At 55.7% G+C, this 17125-nt stretch overlaps 1 protein-coding gene across 3 annotated transcripts in view; it reads right to left on the bottom strand.

Annotated features, from left to right (window-relative positions):
* Positions 1-13678: 13678 nt before the first annotated feature.
* The window catches only part of LOC110472207 (regulator of G-protein signaling 3), a 61925-nt gene continuing 58478 nt past the window's right edge, over positions 13679-17125 (bottom strand). For 2 of the 3 annotated variants that reach the window (XM_077787853.1, XM_077787852.1), the window contains 4 exons: positions 16681-16782; positions 15796-15857; positions 15018-15184; positions 13679-14928 (listed from right to left, as the gene is read on the bottom strand). In XM_077787853.1, the coding sequence (XP_077643979.1) occupies positions 14743-14928; positions 15018-15184; positions 15796-15857; positions 16681-16782 (517 nt within the window). In that variant the 3' untranslated portion in view covers positions 13679-14742. Of the gene's footprint in view, positions 14929-15017; positions 15185-15795; positions 15858-16680; positions 16783-16873; positions 17084-17125 lie in introns of those variants that run through there. The other variant, XM_077787851.1, reaches the window with a different exon arrangement.

Raw genomic sequence — 17125 nt, 5'->3', positions numbered from 1 at the left:
AGGTTCAGGAGCTGGAATCACACACGAGCACTGGCCTTGGCATCAGCCCCTGCACTCCCTCACTGCCAGGCACCTCCCCTGCTAACAGCCCATTGTTTTAAGGAGAACCAGCCCCCAGTCCGTGCTTTCCATTCAAGAGTGGTCAGGTGTCAGAACTCAAAATGTCCCTCAGACATTTTTGGAGGTTCCAGGCCCAGGTCAGAAGCATTTGAGACCCTGGCACAGCTGGAAACAGCTGTGATTTTGGGTTTGAGCCATGGAATGAGTTACCAGCCTTGCAGGAAGAACAAGAAGTCACAAAAGTTTAGATATTAGAATAGAAGTGGTCACAAAGTAGAGGGAAGAATTTTTGAGTGCTGTACAGGGGGATTTTAATATTTGAACAGGGGGGTTTAAACTCCTGTACAGGGGGGTTTTGGTTTTGTACATGGGGGTCAGAAGTTTTAAGATGGAGGAAAGTGGGCCAATCCTGTTCCTCCTTCTTCTTCCTTACCTCCATGTTCTTGGTGATGCTGGCACTTATGGATCGGTTTAGAGCAGAAAGGCACCATTTAATATAGGTAATAGGCATTGGGAAAAACTGTAACCATGTAACACGTAATGTACCTTATAAAAGATAGAAAATCACCATTTAATATAGGTGATAGGCATTGGGAAAAACTGTAACCATGTCACACGTAATGTACCATATAAAAGATAGAAAAGCACCATTTCATATAGGTAATAGGCATTGGGAAAAACTGTAACCATGTCACACGTAATGTACCATATAAAAGATAGAAAATCACCATTTAATATAGGTAATAGGCATTGGGAAAAACTGTAACCATGGAACACGTAATGTACCATATAAAAGAGAGCAGCAGCCCTGGCAGGGAGAGAAGAAGCAGTCGGGGTCAGAGAGGATAACAGGGTGTGTGTGTGCCTCTGCCTGAGCTGGGAGCAAACCACAGCAGCCCCAGAAGAAAATCTTTTAGATAACTTGCAATAAACTGCCTTGAGACCCAACAACAGAGACTGCTGAGCCTTTCTTTGGGAGCTCAGGGTGGAGGAGAGACTTTTCCAGCACACAAAACCCCTGAGCCAGGTTGAGCTCCGGCATCAGGAATTGGCCTTGGGTTCACCTGGGAGCTGCCAGGGCCCCCTGCAGCCCCCCGTGCTGCCCTGGCCATGGTTTGCTGAGCACCTGCAGGACCAGGGACACTGGTGTGTCCTGTGCCAGCCTCAGCCACGTGGCACAATGCCCTGGGCTGGCTGAATGATGCTTTTATCCCCAGTCACCTGTTCTGTTTGTGCTGAATAATAAGTTTTGCACCTTTGAGACTTTAACCCAGGACACACAGGAAGGGCAGTGGTGACTCCTGGAGCTGAATCACCTCATGACCCTTGGGTGAGGAACAACTGCTCACTTTTAAAACGTCAAAGGTTTATTAAACCCTGACAAAAAAATACAACAAAAGGACTGAATAAGGAAAAATTGCAGCAGTGGAAGCCCCTGTGACTATCAGCCACGTGCTCATCTACAAGATGGATGCTCTGCCTTTTATACCCCTGGCCCCTCCCAAGGTTTTGTCAGTCAGCTCTGTCAGATTAAGCCCTTGTCTGACCCAGAGATGGGGCAACTGAGAGGCACTTTAAAAACTTTCATTCCATTTTCAGTCTCATGTGAAGGTGAGACAATATAGATGTTATAATTCACACGATCACAATCAAGAACTATTTCCTAATTACAAGACACTATAAGTGTTTCTTGGCCTGTCAGCTTTTGCCACACCATGCTGTAAATGCTTGAAAGCCAATAATCTAAAACTACCCCTCGTAGGTCCTACTGCACTATGTTGGAACTCAAAATGTCCCTCAGACATTTTTGGAGGTTCCAAGCCCTAGTCAAAAGCATTTAAGACCCTAGCAAGCAACTAAAAACAGCTGCAATTTTAAGTTTGAGCCATAGAATAATTTACCAACTTCACAAGAAAAACAAAAAGTCACAAAAGTTTAGATATTATAGTAGAAAGAGTTATAAAATTAAAAAAAAAATAGTACCATACAGGGGGCTTTTAACAGCTATACAAAGAAATTTTTATTATATACATAAGAGTCAAAAATTAAAAAAAAAAAAATACCCAATTCTGTCCTTCTTATTTCTTCTTCCTTACTTCCATGTTCCTAATAATGTTAACAATCACCTTTCATAGTTCTATTTCTCCAAAGTATCCAGTCTTATTTGCAAGACCATCCTTTGAAACTCATTTCTAGTTTGATTTCTCTCTCAACAATGTCTGTTCTGTTCCATGGCGTTTCCTACAAATCCATTTCCCACAAATCTCCTCGTGTGGTGGAGATTACCTTCTCACATCTGGCCTGGAGGTCAGGTGTTGTTATGCCACCCCTCCTGGGAAGAAGCCAGCCCTCCGTGAGTGCCTGGCTGGTGCCAGGGGAGGGAAAGAGGCCTGGGGGGACACAGCCCAGGACCTGCAGTGCACACAGTATCTATGGTTCATTGTGAGAGCAGCGTGCTCCTGCTCACCTGCAGCCCTGTGACAGCCCAGAGCACAGGCAGGGCCAGGCTGGGCCCTTCCCCTCCCAGCCCTGGCTGGTCACAGCTCCACATCACAGCTGTGACGGGGTCAGGGGACAGGCAGGGCTGTGACGGGGTCAGGGGACAGGCAGGGCTGTGACAGGCTGGGCTGTGACAGGGTCAGGGACAGGCAGGGCTGTGACAGGCTGGGCTGTGACAGGGTCAAGGGACAGGCAGGGCTGTGATGGGGTCAGGGACAGGCAGGGCTGTGACAGGGTCAGGGACAGGCAGGGCTGTGACAGGCAGGGCTGTGATGGGGTCAGGGAGAGGCAGGGCTGTGACGGGGTCAGGGACAGGCAGGGCTGTGACAGGGTCAGGGGACAGGCAGGTCAGGGGACAGGCTGGGCTGTGACAGGGTCAGGGGACAGGCAGGGCTGTGACAGGCAGGGCTGTGACAGGCTGGGCTGTGATGGGGTCAGGGACAGGCAGGGCTGTGACAGGGTCAGGGACAGGCCGGGCTGTGATGGGGTCAGGGGACAGGCCGGGCTGTGACAGGCAGGGCTGTGACGGGGTCAGGGGACAGGTTGGTCAGGGGACAGGCTGGGCTGTGACAGGCAGGGCTGTGACGGGGTCAGGGGACAGGCTGGTCAGGGGACAGGCTGGGTTGTGACAGGGTCAGGGGACAGGCCAGGCTGTGACAGGCTGGGTTGTGACAGGGTCAGGGACAGGCCAGGCTGTGATGGGGTCAGGGCACAGGCTGGGCTGTGACAGGCAGGGCTGTGATGGGGTCAGGGAGAGGCAGGGCTGTGACAGGGTCAGGGACAGGCAGGGCTGTGACAGGCAGGGCTGTGACAGGCAGGGCTGTGACAGGGTCAGGGGACAGGCCGGGCTGTGATGTTCCAAGTGGAGTCACCTCCACCATGTCCGGGAGCAGCCTCAGGGTGCTCAGAGCAGGAGGCTCCACCAGGCCCAGCCCTTTTCCCTGCACCTTCCCAGCTGCTGCCCCAGCCCTGCTGCCCCCAGACCCCGGCACCAGCCCCTGCTGCAGCCCCACGGGGCAGAGAAGCTCCTGGGCTGCACAAAGGGAGTGTGCACAGCACAGGCAGGGAACAGCAAGGAAGGCAGGAGGAACTGTGCTGAGACCAGGGCACCATCGCCCGGCGGGTGATGCCAGCCCCAGCCCCAGCCCCAGCCCTGCTCACAGGGACCAGCTCTGGGTCCAGAGCTCGCTCCTTCCACGGGGAACCAGAGCCCTGGAGCCCTGAGGCTCCAGTCCAGCATCCTCACCAGGGAGCTGGGCAGAGGATGGGCTTGACCCTGCTTTTCCAGGGCATTTGTGCAGCTTATGGGAAAAGGAGCCTCAGTGGCCCCTGCAAGCACACCACCTGTGCCTGTGGAAGAGCAGCCACCCCCAAGGAGAGCCCCCAGCCTTCCAGGCCCCTCTTAGGGGAGGCAGCAGGAGGCCAGGAAAACATTTGTGTACAGGAATTTAAAAAAAAAAAAAATACAATTTGAGGGATTTCATCCCGAGGAAGGAGTGCTGGGACTGTTCCTTTTCCTGACCTGGAACATGCAGATCTTCAGCACTCCCAAGGCCAAAACAATTCATCTGGGAATCGCTGGCTGGACCAAGGATGGATGTGCTGGGATGGAGTGGAGCCCAGGAATACCCCAAAGCCCTGCTCTGGCCACGAGTGGGGCACTGCCAGCCCCAGAGCCAAAGGGTTAAACCCAGCAGGGATCCACTGACAAACCAGAGCTGCCAGCCTTGTGCTGCCCTTGACTTGTGCCAGCCTTGGGGGCCACCCCTGGGGGCTGCTCCTCACAGCACTGGGATTGTGAACACCCAGGAGCTGCCACAGCAAAGATTTGTCACCAGCAGAGAGTGTGTGGCACGCCAGGAGCTCAGGAGGGTGAGACAGACACGGGAGATTCTCCCAGGGCTTTATTTCCATTGACAGCTGCAGTTATTTTGGGAGTTTGGCACAATGGAGAGTGCAGGGGCCAGTTGGATCCAGGAAAAAAGGAGATGTGTTTTTCTTTAAGAAAAATACAACAACATTGTAGCTTGGTTGGAAAAAGACCAGGTTTTGTTTTTCTGGTTGTTATTTTTTTCCTTAGTTGGCGTTCCTCTGACTCTCTGCAGCATTTTAAGGTTTTTCCAGAAAATGAGGAGCAGCCCCAGCCCTGCCAGGAGCAGTTACTGAGCCACCAGGGCTAAAAGTGGCAAAAGCACTGAAGGTTTCCAGAAGCCACAGCTGGAAATAACCAAGCACAGCACCACAGGAGAGCACAGGGCAGCCAGTGGGGCTCCACACAATCCCTGCTCCAGCCCGGGACTTTCCATCCTGGCTCCTCATCTCAGAGGAGTCTGGCATTTCCTGGTGGGCAGCACTGGGCTCAGAGCAGAGCTCAGCAGCACAGGGCTTTGAATTCGTGGTGCCTGGGGGAAGTACTGGGGGTGGAATCATGGGATCCCAGGCTGGTTTGGGTTGGAAGGGTCCTTTCCTTGGGCAGGGACACCTCCCACTGTCCCAGGCTGCTCCCAGCCCTGCCCAGCCTGGCCCTGGGCACTGCCAGGGATCCAGGGGCAGCCACAGCTGCTCTGGGCACCTGTGCCAGGGCTGCCCACCCTCCCAGGGAACAATTCCTGCCCAATATCCTAAAGCTGCTCTTCCAGTTGGAAGCCATTCCCCTTGTCCTGTCACTCCATGGGGAGCAGGACTCAGGTGTTTGTTGTTTCTCCTGAGTCCCACCTGAATCTGGCCGTGATGCTCTGAGGACAGAGCCTGTGGCAGTGGCCCAGCAGTGTCCCCAGCCAGCCCAGCTGTGTCCCCCAGATGCAAATCCCCACTGGGGGGGCTCTGCAGCGCTGCCAGGGGAGGATTCCCCATCTCTCCCAGGAACACCTGGATTCACCAGCTCTTACCTCCATCCCAGCTGGCAGGAGCAGAGCTGCAGGAGGGTGGGCAGGGCCAGCGGGGTGTGCCAGGCAGGGTGGGGAGGCACAGGGGGAGGAAGAGGAGCAGAAAAACCAGGGACCTCCCTGCTGGGTCCCACTGCTCCTGCAGCATCACTGCCAGTGGGACATTGCCGTGAGGTTTGGGTGGTGCCTCTGCCCACTGCCCAGGCTGAGCCCAGTTCCAGCTAAGCCCAGCTTAAGCTGAACCCCATTGAAGCTGTGCCAGCTTCAGCTGAGCCCAGATGTGAGGATGCCCATCCAAACACCCTCAGCACAGAGAGGATGGAAGGCCAAGGAGTAGGACCCACATTTGATGGGTTTCAAAATCCCACGCAAGAAATGGAGCATCTGGGGAGATAGGACCCTCAGGGTTAAAAAACCAGCTGAATTCCCCTGGTCTTTATCCAGCAAGCAGGAGCTTCAGCCACTCCCAGAAACAGGGGAGATGAGCAGGACAAGAGGGTGGAACCAGAAAACCCAAGCACGAGTGGTCTTCAACGCCAGAGCCTGGAAAACACCTCCAGTGTCTGACCCCCCCACAGGGCTCAGGCTGGCTGCTGGTGCCACACCTGACCCCACAAACCTGTGCAGCCACAGGCACAAGCAGGAAATCATCTTCCCACCTTCCTCAGGAGGCTTTGCTTCTCCAGGCTCAGGAGAAATCAAGTTTTGTCCTGGTCTGTGGGGACAAAGTGGCACATCAGGAGTCTCCTCTTCCTACACAGTGCAAGTCCACAACCCCCTGGTAGGGTCTGCAGTGTGCTCTGGGTGATGGGATGTGCCTGGACAAGGGCTGACACATTTCCCAGCAAACTTCCATCCCTCTAAAACATCCCTGTGCAGAGAGGGCAGTGCCCCTGTGCTGGGGAAGATGAAACAGGAAAGCCTTATAAATAGGATTGCCTGGCAAAAGATTTAGAAAATACAGAGATTGAGATGGTAGCAAGTTTTGAGATACCCAACCTTAGTTATGAACAAGTAGAAGACAAGAGTACAGCCAGGATGAGGACAATCCCCCTTCTGGGTGAACAATGCCCTACAGGGAGGTCCAAGGGTCAAATGAACTGTTCTATCTCACCCCAATGTGTGCTTCATCCACACCTGTAACCTCCCCTGAAGCATCAGGAGTCTGTGACCACTGGCCCAAGTCTTGTTCCAGCCCACCTTGAAGGCCCTGACAAGGAGTCCTGAGGAGCCAGACACTCCCTTGGAACTTCTGTTCTCTTGGAACTGCCCCTCTCCTGGAGCATCCTCTTGGATCCTCTCTTATCTCCCTCTGCCCCTTGCCTCTCCCTGCCCCCATGCCCTGGGACCTGCCACGGGTCACGTCTGGTGACTCCAAGCAGGGCCTTCCACCCTCTCTAATAAACCAGATATTCCAAGAGCAGCTTCAGAGATCTCTGGTCTCCATCCACCCAAACCATCCTGGAGCCCAGCATCCCCACACCCCTGCAGCCTTTTCAGACACCTGGATGGACCAGGAGGTCCAAGCTGAGACCCCTCTGGATCCTCAGTGGTGGCCCTGAAGCTGCTCCCAAGGCTCCTCTCTGTGCAGGAGAGGAGGACAGGGAGGATTGTCCCTTGGGAGGTCACTCTGCCACCAGGCTGAGACCTGTGCTGAGGACTCCAGCAAATTCCCCAGAGGGGCTGGGGGCTGCAAATTCCCCAATCCCAAGGAGCCAGAGCATTGCCCTGGGTGCTGGAGCAGCCTGGCTGGAGCCCTGGGGAGAGCAGCAGAGCAGTGGGAGCTCTCCTGGCAATCGCTGCCCTGGCACGTGGGCACAGAGAGGAGAGAGGCAGAGCCCTCTCTGCTCCCTGCCAGAGTCAATTCCTGGGCTGTGATGGAGCTGCAGTAATGAGTGTGGCCATAATTATCATCTCATTAGTGCCATGCCAGCGCTTCAGGAACTACGGTTTTATGGCTCGGCCATAAAAGCTGACACTACTTAAAATGTGATTTTCAGGGGCTCCCATCCTACTTCCTTCCTTATTGTTTATTTTAGGAAGGGAAAGATTGGCTGGATGAACTTATCAGACTTCCTACCTCTGGCAACACTTGTGCTCCGTGAAAGATCATCTAGTTAATTAACTGGATTGTTTGCATACAAATGGCAAATTAAATAAAATACGTAGGGCAATAGCTGCAGGAGCCATCCGGGATCCCCATCCACACCTGAGCCTGCACAGCTCTCACTGCTGCTCAGGCCTGGGGCAGCCAAAAAAAGAGATTTGAGGAATGATTGCTAGAAAACACAGCAGTGTGGAGATCAGAATTAGCACTCAGGGGACAGGGCAGCTGGGCACAGCAGAGATGTCACCCTGAGCTCCACTGGGCCATCCCACAGCCCAGCCCAAGCCAAAATTTGGCTCTCAGCTCCCATCTTTTACCCACAACCAAACAGATTCTGAGTGGTCAGAGGGCAAAGGGAAGGACTCTTCCCTCAGCTCCAGCATTAACACAATGGACCCATCCTCAAGCTACGGAATTTCATTTTTCCCTTGTAGAAAAACACAGGATTCATCTTCACATGAGGCCTTTGGCCTCTGAAGCTCTGTCCTGCATCTCCTGTGTCCTGGGGGCCATTGTCCATGTCCATGCAAAGCTCCTCAGCGTGCCAGGCTGCATCCCTGGGCTCTCTGCCCACCCTCCCACAGGCCAGGAGTGTCCCCAGCTCCTCTCAGCTCAGCTGGCACCGGGGCCAAGGCTGGACCCTCCCTCCTTCCCTTCCCTGCTGTGCCAGCTGTGCCATGAGCACAGCTGTCCTGCTGTCCCAGCTGAAGCTCTGGGAGCTGTCACACGCTGTGCTGCCGTCCCCAATGTGTCACCTGGGGCTACCAAGAGAACTTTGGCTCCATCAAGTTCCTGCTGTCCTTCCCAAAGCTGTGGATCTGCCACATCCCACCCCTCTCACCCCTCCACCTCAGCAGCCTCTGCAGGATTCCCTCTGATTTCTCCACGCCCCTCGGGAGCTGCAGGGCACAAAATCAGAGGGACACATCCACATCCCCCATGTCCAGCCCGGGAGCTCCATCCCAGAGCAGAGCAGAGCTTGTGTGGCTCTGGGGATCAGCTTTCAGCACGTGAGCCCCTTCTGCCCTGGCAGCTTTGTTTGGTGCTCTGTGACCCATCACAGCTGTCCCCAGCCCCAGGAGCAGGAGTGTCACCTGCTTGTCTTTGTCTAGAAAATCACGTTAGGGACAGCAGGGCTGCTCCCCTGAGGAGATGACGCATGGCCTGTGTGGAACTTTCCATGAGAAACACGTGTGGCCCGAAATAATTGTCCCATTAGTTCAGGAAGGGACAAGAAATTACTTGCAAATGGTTCCTGTGCAAACACTCCATCCACAGCCCCCACCTGCTCCTGCTTGGCTTTTCTTCCTCTCCTCCACCTCCCTCCAGCTCTCCCTCTTGCCAAAGGAGGGAGGCAGGGAAATGGGATCCCAGATTCTCCCAAGATGAGAATCCCAAAATCAGCTCCATCCCTGCCTGTGCCCCATGCACAAAGGGGTGGGGGTGCTGGCAGAGGGGTCACTGAGGAGCAGGCGCCCCTCGTGCCCTTCCTGTGCCCCAGCCCTGCTCAGCCACAAATAAAAGTATTTTTTCACCATCCTTTGCTCCATCCTCCCCAGGCCTCAGGGCTGGTTGCACTCAGCATTATCCACTTTCCTCCCCAGCTCCAGGCAATGTGTGAGCTGAGTAAAAATGACCTCATGCAGGGAAGAATCAGAAAATGAGCAATGAGAGGGACACAACAATGCTTCCCCACTGAGCTGGAGGCACCCAGGGGACTCCACCACTGCTGCATTTCCTGCCCTGGCACCGGCCCAGCCGAGCTGGGTTTGTATCCTGGACAGAAACTTTGAGTCTGGTTTTATTTTTACTTTAGAAGCCTTTTACTTTCCCTGTAGTTGCTCCCTTGGATTGTTTGGGGGTGACATCGTTAATGCCACCTGCAGAGGTTGGTGACACTGGTCCTGCCAGCCTCAATGCAAGGATGCTTTGGAAAGGCACCTGTGGCACCCTGGGCAGGACAATGAGCTGAGCATCTCCTCACCCAGCACAGCCCAGCCCCGGGGCCACCACCAGGGAGGACAAGAGCCCTCAAACACTCTGCAGCCTTTCCACACCCAGAGGATGCCAAGGGCCCCAGACAAAGGCAGAGCAAGGCTGAGCTCCCCCCACCCTGCAGCAGCTGGCTGTTCCTGTGGTGGGGCTCCAGACAGCTCCTGGGCACCTCAGCACCCAAATTAGAGCTCGGGGTGAAGGGACTGTCACAGCAGCTCAGCTGTTTACTCCAAGCAGGGAATTCTTGTGTCAGTGGTTTCGGTATCAAACTGCTGAGCTGTGTTTAGTCTGTGGCTGGAAAGCAGCCTTGCTTCTATTCTGAGAGTATTTGTCTAATCAGGGGTCCAAGGAATGATTTTGCTCAGTAGAAAGTTCTGTTTATTTGGGTAGGTTTGTCCTCCAGGACTGGGTGCCTTGGAAAAGCCCAGGAAAGGCTGAGCAGTGCTGGAGTGAATTGGGGAGCAGGACACACCTACAAAAAAAGGCAAATTTCTGTTTCTGTAGAAATAAGAGCAAAGCTCTGTGCTCCTGGCTTCCAGCCAGCTCTGGGATGAATCTGCTTGCAGCCCAAGTGCTGCAGGTGCTCACCTGGGATGACCACACTCCTCATTCCCTTCTCCCAATAAATCTTCATGCCAGAGGTGCTCAGCAGCCTGAGCTGTGTTTTCAGCTGCCACATTCAGAGCTCCCTTTGCCTTTGTGACTCACAGGTGACCCCAGCACCCATCCCTGGCTGCCAGCACATCAGGCAGCTGATGAAATACTGAGCTGAGGGACACCTGGAGGGTAAAGGCCATCACCTGGGACAGGTGACACATTTTCCCACCTCCCCAAGTGCTTTTTGTTCATCCCAACCTCCTCATCCCTGAGGGTGTGAGGGAACCCAGGACCTTAGGACATTTTACCTTTTACACACCCTGAATCCCATCAGTTTTTGAAGCTTTCAGCTCTTTCTGGTGATAATTCCCATTTTCCCATGTAAATCCCTTCCCTGGGGAGCTGTGCCTTCAGCTGGGTGAGCTGTGTGCCATGGATGAACAAGGAGCACCTGGGAGGACTTTGCCCTGTTTGCACACAACAAACATGGCTGAGCTGTGACTATTTGCAACTCAGCAACCACTAATTTTTAGCCCAGAGATAAATCCTCGTTATCTCCCGAGATAAGGTGCTCCCTATTTTGGATGGCACCAGTTTCCATGCTGGGAAATTCCCTTTGGCTGCAGCACCAGCAATGTCCACAGGCAGCTCTTCCCCACACCCCTGATCCTCGGGATGAGCCAGGACAGGCAGCAGCTCCTGCTGTCACCCTTTGGGTGGCTTCAGTGCAGATAATGTCCCCTCTCCTCCCCCAGGGCCACCTCCAGCCAGGTGACACCCCATGATCCCAGCATTGCTGCCTTGGGAATGCCCCTCCAGCAGTGCCAGTTGGGTTGAGGCTGTGGCTCAAATTAGGAATTAGGATCCCCATTCCCATCACGCAGGCTTGTGGCATTGGCATGGATAAGTCAGGAATTTCTTCTCTTGGCATGACTGGATTTTGTCCTGGATATCTTATTTTGTGCTAAGAAGTCTGGGAATCCAGAGCTTCCCTCTGGCTGTCCTGGCAGGTCTGGGACCCTGGCAGGGGTCAGGAACCCCCTGGACAGAGCCCCCAGAGACACTGGCTGTGATCTCTGTCCATGGAAAAGAGTTTTCAATCTCACAGGATGAATTACCAGCTCTGAGTGTTTGATATAAGTAATAATTAAGTGTGGCATGGGTGCAAAAGTAAAATTTTAGGATTCTAGATGAGGGGTCCAAAGTGGAACAAGCTGGAGGAAATTGGGTGTGTCTTGTCCTTTTTCTCCTTCTTCATGCCCTCCATGTTTCACTGTGGTGTTGGCATTTTTCTGTTGGTTCAGGCTGGGGACACACTGTCCAACGTAGGTGACAGATATTGGCACGTTATTGTAAATCCAGCCCAGGGAGTTTCTGGTATTTAATGTTTGTCACATCCCACTGAGGGCAGAGCCCCACACGCTGCCCTGCAGGACAGAGCTGGGCAGGGCAGCAGAACATGTGAGAGATCAACAGAATAAACAACCTGGAAACCAGCACAGACCAATTATGGCTTCTGCTTTGGCAGGGGGACTGACAGACAGAGACTTTCCACAATCTCAGAATCATCAATACCTCAGATTCTGACAAAGAAAGACATTTCTCTTCCCCTTCTGTGATGTAAGTTCAGTGTCCCTGCAAGAGCTCCCTGTGTCCCCTCAGGGCAGTGGGGCTGATCTTCCCAACCAATGTCCCCAGAACAAACCCCCTCCACGGGCTGCCTTCCCTCAGCCTCCCCGTGCAGATGCCCCAAGCCCCCCACACCTTCTGCCCTGCAGCACAAAGTCCTGGAGAAGTTTCACATGCCCCCTCCCACAGCCTGCAGAGGACAAAGCTGTGGCTTCAGTGGCACCACAGAGTCCACGAGGAGACTCGAGTTCATTCTGAGACCTGTCCTGTGCAGGGGGCACTGGCCATCCCAGGAAAACATGGAAAAAGCACGTGGCCCTTCCAGCCTGTCTCTCCAGGGAATCGAGTGTGTCCCCAAGCACGTGGGGACGGCGTTTGCCAAGTGACTCAGGCCAGCCTGGAACCCAGCAATAAATCCTCCTACAGCAATAACCCAGCTCCTGCCACTCACCCAGGGCTATTTCATCTTTCCAGGGAGTCACCCCAGGTCCTCATTTCTCCACCATCACAGGACCTTTGTCCCCTGCAGGGATCAATGCTGGACTCCAGATCCCCACCCCACAGATCCCACGGCAGCTCCAGCCCTGCCTGCCTGCCTCACTGGGCTGGGGTAATTCCTGGAGGGAAGGCAGGTTGGAGGCTCAAAAGCCACCGTGGTTATGGGGTTGGGGTGCTCCTGGGCATCACCAGCACCACGGGATGCACCAGGGCTGCTGGGGCTGTGCTCAGGGCACGGAGAAGGTGACAGCGGGGACTGAGCTGCCCAGTGCCCACAGAGCCCCCGAGCCCAGACCCTCTGTGGGTGTCCCAGTGAGCCTGGGCACATGGAAAAATGGGGGGAGAGAGCAATGGAGGGACCCTGCTCTAAGTTTCCTAACACTGACAGTTTGGGATGGAGTGAGGAGCTCAGGAGAGTGCAGATGGAGAGAGGGGGAGGTGCAAGAAAATCTGTCTTGAGTCCAGACACAAAGGGAAATCCTCCCAGCTGGGAAGGAGAGGAGATGGAAGCTCTGGGCAATGCCAGGAGAAAGAGGAGGGTCTGGCCTGGAGGAGGCAGCTGGGAGGGTGCCCCCACCCACTGGGTCCCAGCAGCTCTGGGGTCACCACTGGGACACCACCCATGGACCTTGACCCTGGGGTGCCAACAGCATCTCCAGGAGAGCCACCTCAGCAACCCTGCTGTCTCCAGCCAAGCCCTGAGCAGAGCCCTCAGCTCTGCCTCAGTGTCCCCACCTGGCATCACCTGCTGGTTGTTTGGAGAGGGAAAACAGGCGGCTCCCCAGAGATGGGACCTGCTGGGGAGAGCTGTGCCCAGCTGGGGCAGCCACACAGCCCTGGGCATCACCAGCAGCACTCTGGGCAGCCACACCACAGCCCAGCCCTGTGACACCACAGTCACATCCCCGAGCCACCCGAGGCTGACCACAGGCAGGTGGCACTTCAGGTACCAAACACACCCTGAAGAGACTTTACAAATATTTGCATCCCACACCAAAGCACTGTCCTTGCTGGGGACGAGCAGCCCTGCCAAGCACAGATCTGGAATAGCTTTTTGTTGCTGCTTTTGGTGTGTCCCCAGAGAGGCCTGGAGCTAGCTGCAGGAGGTCACTGGTGTGTGTGTGGGCATTGCCCTGCTCAGGGGGTCGTGCCCTGCTGTGTTTAACAGCGACCGCTGGCCTTGGGAATGGTCCCACTTTGGGCAAAACTCTGCTCCTGCACCCAGACCTGGCCTCAGGAGCCTCTGGCAGCTGCTCCAACATAAAAAACAGCTCAGAAATCCACGGAATCAGATTTTCCCTTCTTTAGCCACACAGCAATAGGATTTGACACTCTTCAGCGAGGCGAAGGCCACGCAGCTCCACCAGTGCTGACAAACACGGCACGAACAAAAGCCAGCTACAAGAAATTATATTCTCCTTTTATTTACCTATGACCATGACAATGTAGGGTTTTTTCTAGCTGCAGAGATGCTTTGCACTGTAAACTGGGAGGCAGGCAGTGCACCCTGCCCTGCCAGGGCCAGCAGGAACCCCTGCTTCCCAAACACAGCATTGTTATCCAGCGTCAGGAGAGCGGCTGCTGCACAGAGTTGCTTTTCTCCATCACCAAACCCTCCGTCGTCAGGGCATCAGAATATTGATATTTACACCAGGCTCCCCCAGCGGCCCGCTGCCAGGGAATGGGTCTGGCACACAAAACCCGCTACCTTACAAAATCTACACACCTGGAAAAAGAAAAAGGCATCCACTCCGCCGGAGAACTCGGCCGCGACGCACACGAATATTGCACTTGTAACTTGGGAATGGGGAGGACACGGGGGGTTCCTATCACACAGCAACGTGTCCAGCTACAGGAGGGCAATAAATAAACCAGGGGTGAGGGCAGGAGGGGGTGCTTTGCACACCTCCAGCACAGGGCAAGGACCCGGCTCTCGCTGCTCCCGGGGGGACCCACCACGAGCCAGGGAAGCGCCGGGCTCCTGCCAGGGCTGCTCCGGGGCAGCCGGGAGGCCCCACGGCACAGGGAAGCACAGCAGCATCCTGGGGCTGCTCCAGTTCACAAGGCTTTAATCCAGGACCACGTCTGTGTCGGTGCTGCTGTCCCCTTGCCAGAGCCCTTCACGAGATCCCCTCCTCCTCCTCCTCGCCGAGCTGGGCTCACTCTCCACCTTCCAGCAACGCTCGTGGCTGGGGCAGGTGCTTCACAGTAGTCTTGTGGGAGCTTCCCTCCTGGTTAAATCCACGCCAGGGCCACCCCAAAGGCGTCGTACCAGCGATGGGGGGACGGGTGCTGCAGCAGTGCCAGACTGCTCGGCCTCGGTGCCCAGCTCGGTGCCTTCAGCTGCCCCACGTCCCAATGGCCTGGGGCACGAGCAGAACAACCAGCTCCCACCAGCTCCTGGGAAGGCCTCCACTGCCCAATTCCATGTAAACACACAGCTCCCAGCCTGCCCCGAGACGGTCCTTGGGCCTACAGCGGGGAGCTGCCTTTCTTCTGGTTGATTATGTCCAAGTAGAGGTCGGAGCGGAGGAAGCGGGGGTACGAGTCCTTCTCCATGAGCCCGTAAATCCTCTTCTGCGCCAGGTCGAAGCAGCTGCGGGTGATGTTCTGCAGGTTCTCCTTGGTGTGCTCCCGTGTGTAGGAGTCCAGGTTGACCTGTGGGCAGAGGAACCAGGGCTGGTGAGCAGCTCCCCAGGCAGCCACCACGCCGGGAGCCGCACACCAGCGTGGGAGCCAGCCCTCACCTCCTTGCAGGACTGGATGGCAATGTACTCAGCAAAGATCTTCTTGGCCTTGGAGACCATCTTGGACTGGGATTTGATCTTCTTGAACTCCTCACAAGCCAGCCAGAACTCCAGGTTCTCCTCGCTGAACTCGGTGCGCAGGAAGGCCCTGAAGGCAGCGAGCCCGTCTGTGGGAGACAAGACACGGCTCTACTCCTGCTCACAGACAGGAACAGCCCCACAGCACCCTCAGCTCTGGCAGGCCTGCAGCCCAAACCACCTCCCTGCACTGCCCAAAAAACCCCCTGTGCAAACAGGCGGCGATGGCACTGCCAGGGCAGCACAGCCCATCCAGGAGCTGAACCCACATCCCCAGCCTGGCTGCAGCACCGAGAGGCAGAGAGAGGCTGGGCTGGCGTGGGGACAGCAGCCCCTGGGCTGAGTGTAGGATGGGGTGCCTGAGAAGGGCTGTCCTCCCTTCCTCATCATGTTCTAAAGCAGCTCCTGCTCCATGGTCCCTCTGCACAGCCCCAAACTGGGCACAGCCATGGATCACTGCCCCCTCCTCCCAAGCTGGGGGCTGCAGCCCCGACCTGAAGCTCTCCCTGGCCTCTGCCACAAGTTCCCCCCTGGGCCAGGCAGGAGCAGGAGGGGTGCAGACAAGAGAGAGGCTAATTTGGCTTTGTGCATCCCCAAACACCAGAAGGGATTAACAGAGGAAATCCCAGCTTTATCCAGGCACGTGTCTGGATATTCCCCTGGCAGCAAACACAAGTTGAAGGGATGGACACACACTTACATTTGTGCAGCAGCAGCTTCTCCAGGGAGTCCCCCCACTTGAGTGCTTCCTCGGGAGTGGGCCTGTGGAAAAAGGACGGCACGTTGGCAAAGCTCAGCAGCAAAAGCTGCTTTTGCTGCCTGCTAAACATTTCCATTGGATTAAAAGCCAGGCTGTGAGCTCAGCACGGCTGCTCCCAGCTCCCAAATCAGCCTCCTGCTAAATGTTTCCAGAGGATAAAGCCACGCTGTGTGCCCGAGGGGCTGGCCCTGGCTCCCACCTTGGTACTGGCACTGGTAGAGCAGTTGAGGGCAGAGCCTGACTCTGCACCAGGCAGCACCACAGCAGCTCTGCCAAAAGGAAACCGCTGCCTTTAGGCTGGCAGGAAGAAAATCCAACCCCAGAAGGTCTGTACAGGCAGCTGTGGCACTTGGGGTGTTTGAGGAAGAATTGAAGAAGCCCTGGGTGATGCAGAGCTGAAGAGAAGTGGGATTTCAGCTGCCCCATTCAAGCAGCCAGAGAAAGCTGCCAGTAGCAAGAGCAGGGAGGGCTTGTCTCCAGCTGCTGGAGCATCTCCAGAGCAAAGTGGTTTTTCAAACCATCCTCTGGCCAGTTAAAGTTCCATAGACAGGCACTGGGAAGAACGCTGCTGTCAGGTAAATTTCCAGCCCAAGCTGCTGCGGTGCCACTGTGCAGGCAGAACCTCTCACCCTCCAGCAGGAGATTTTCAGCCAAAAAAATATTTTAAACGTTCCTCCAGACACAAAAACTTTGTCCATAGCTTCCCCAAACGGGGTGGACACAGCCTCCCTGGAGGTGAGGAACTCCAGACCATGGTTTGTCCCCAAGTTCCCCCGGTCCCATCCCCACGGTCCCCATCCCCACGCCGCCGCTCGCAGCACCTACTTGAGCGATTTGAGCACTTTGTCCAGCTTGCCGGAGGGGTTGGCTCCGGGGGATTCGTTCCGCCGCCGAAAAATCCCCAGCCGGTTCTTCATGTCCTTGGCTCTAGAGAGAAGAGCGAGCGTGAGCGGGCGGGCGAGGGGACCCCCAGCCCCGCGGGGACCCTCCCGCAGCGCACCCCGCGCCCGCCACCTACTCCTTCATGGTGTGCCGGCGCTGCAGGCTGCCCGTGTGCGGCCTCTGCACCGCCAGCAGCATCTCCGCGTGGAACTCCAGCGGCTGCGGCTTGGACAGGTCGCGGAAAAAGGGCATGGCAGCGGGGACAGCCCGAGCGGAGCGGGCGGCCCCGAGCGGAGCGGGCGGCCCCAGAGGAGCGGAGAGCCCCGAGAACAGCGGAGAGCCCCGAGAACAGCGGAGAGCCCCGAGCAGAAAGGAGAGTCCGAACGGA

The sequence above is a fragment of the Lonchura striata genome, chromosome 22 (genome assembly GCF_046129695.1).
Source record: "Lonchura striata isolate bLonStr1 chromosome 22, bLonStr1.mat, whole genome shotgun sequence".
Lineage (NCBI taxonomy): Eukaryota > Metazoa > Chordata > Aves > Passeriformes > Estrildidae > Lonchura > Lonchura striata.
The sequence above is the reverse complement of the archived record's forward strand: the minus strand, read 5'-3'. Positions and strand labels throughout refer to the sequence as shown.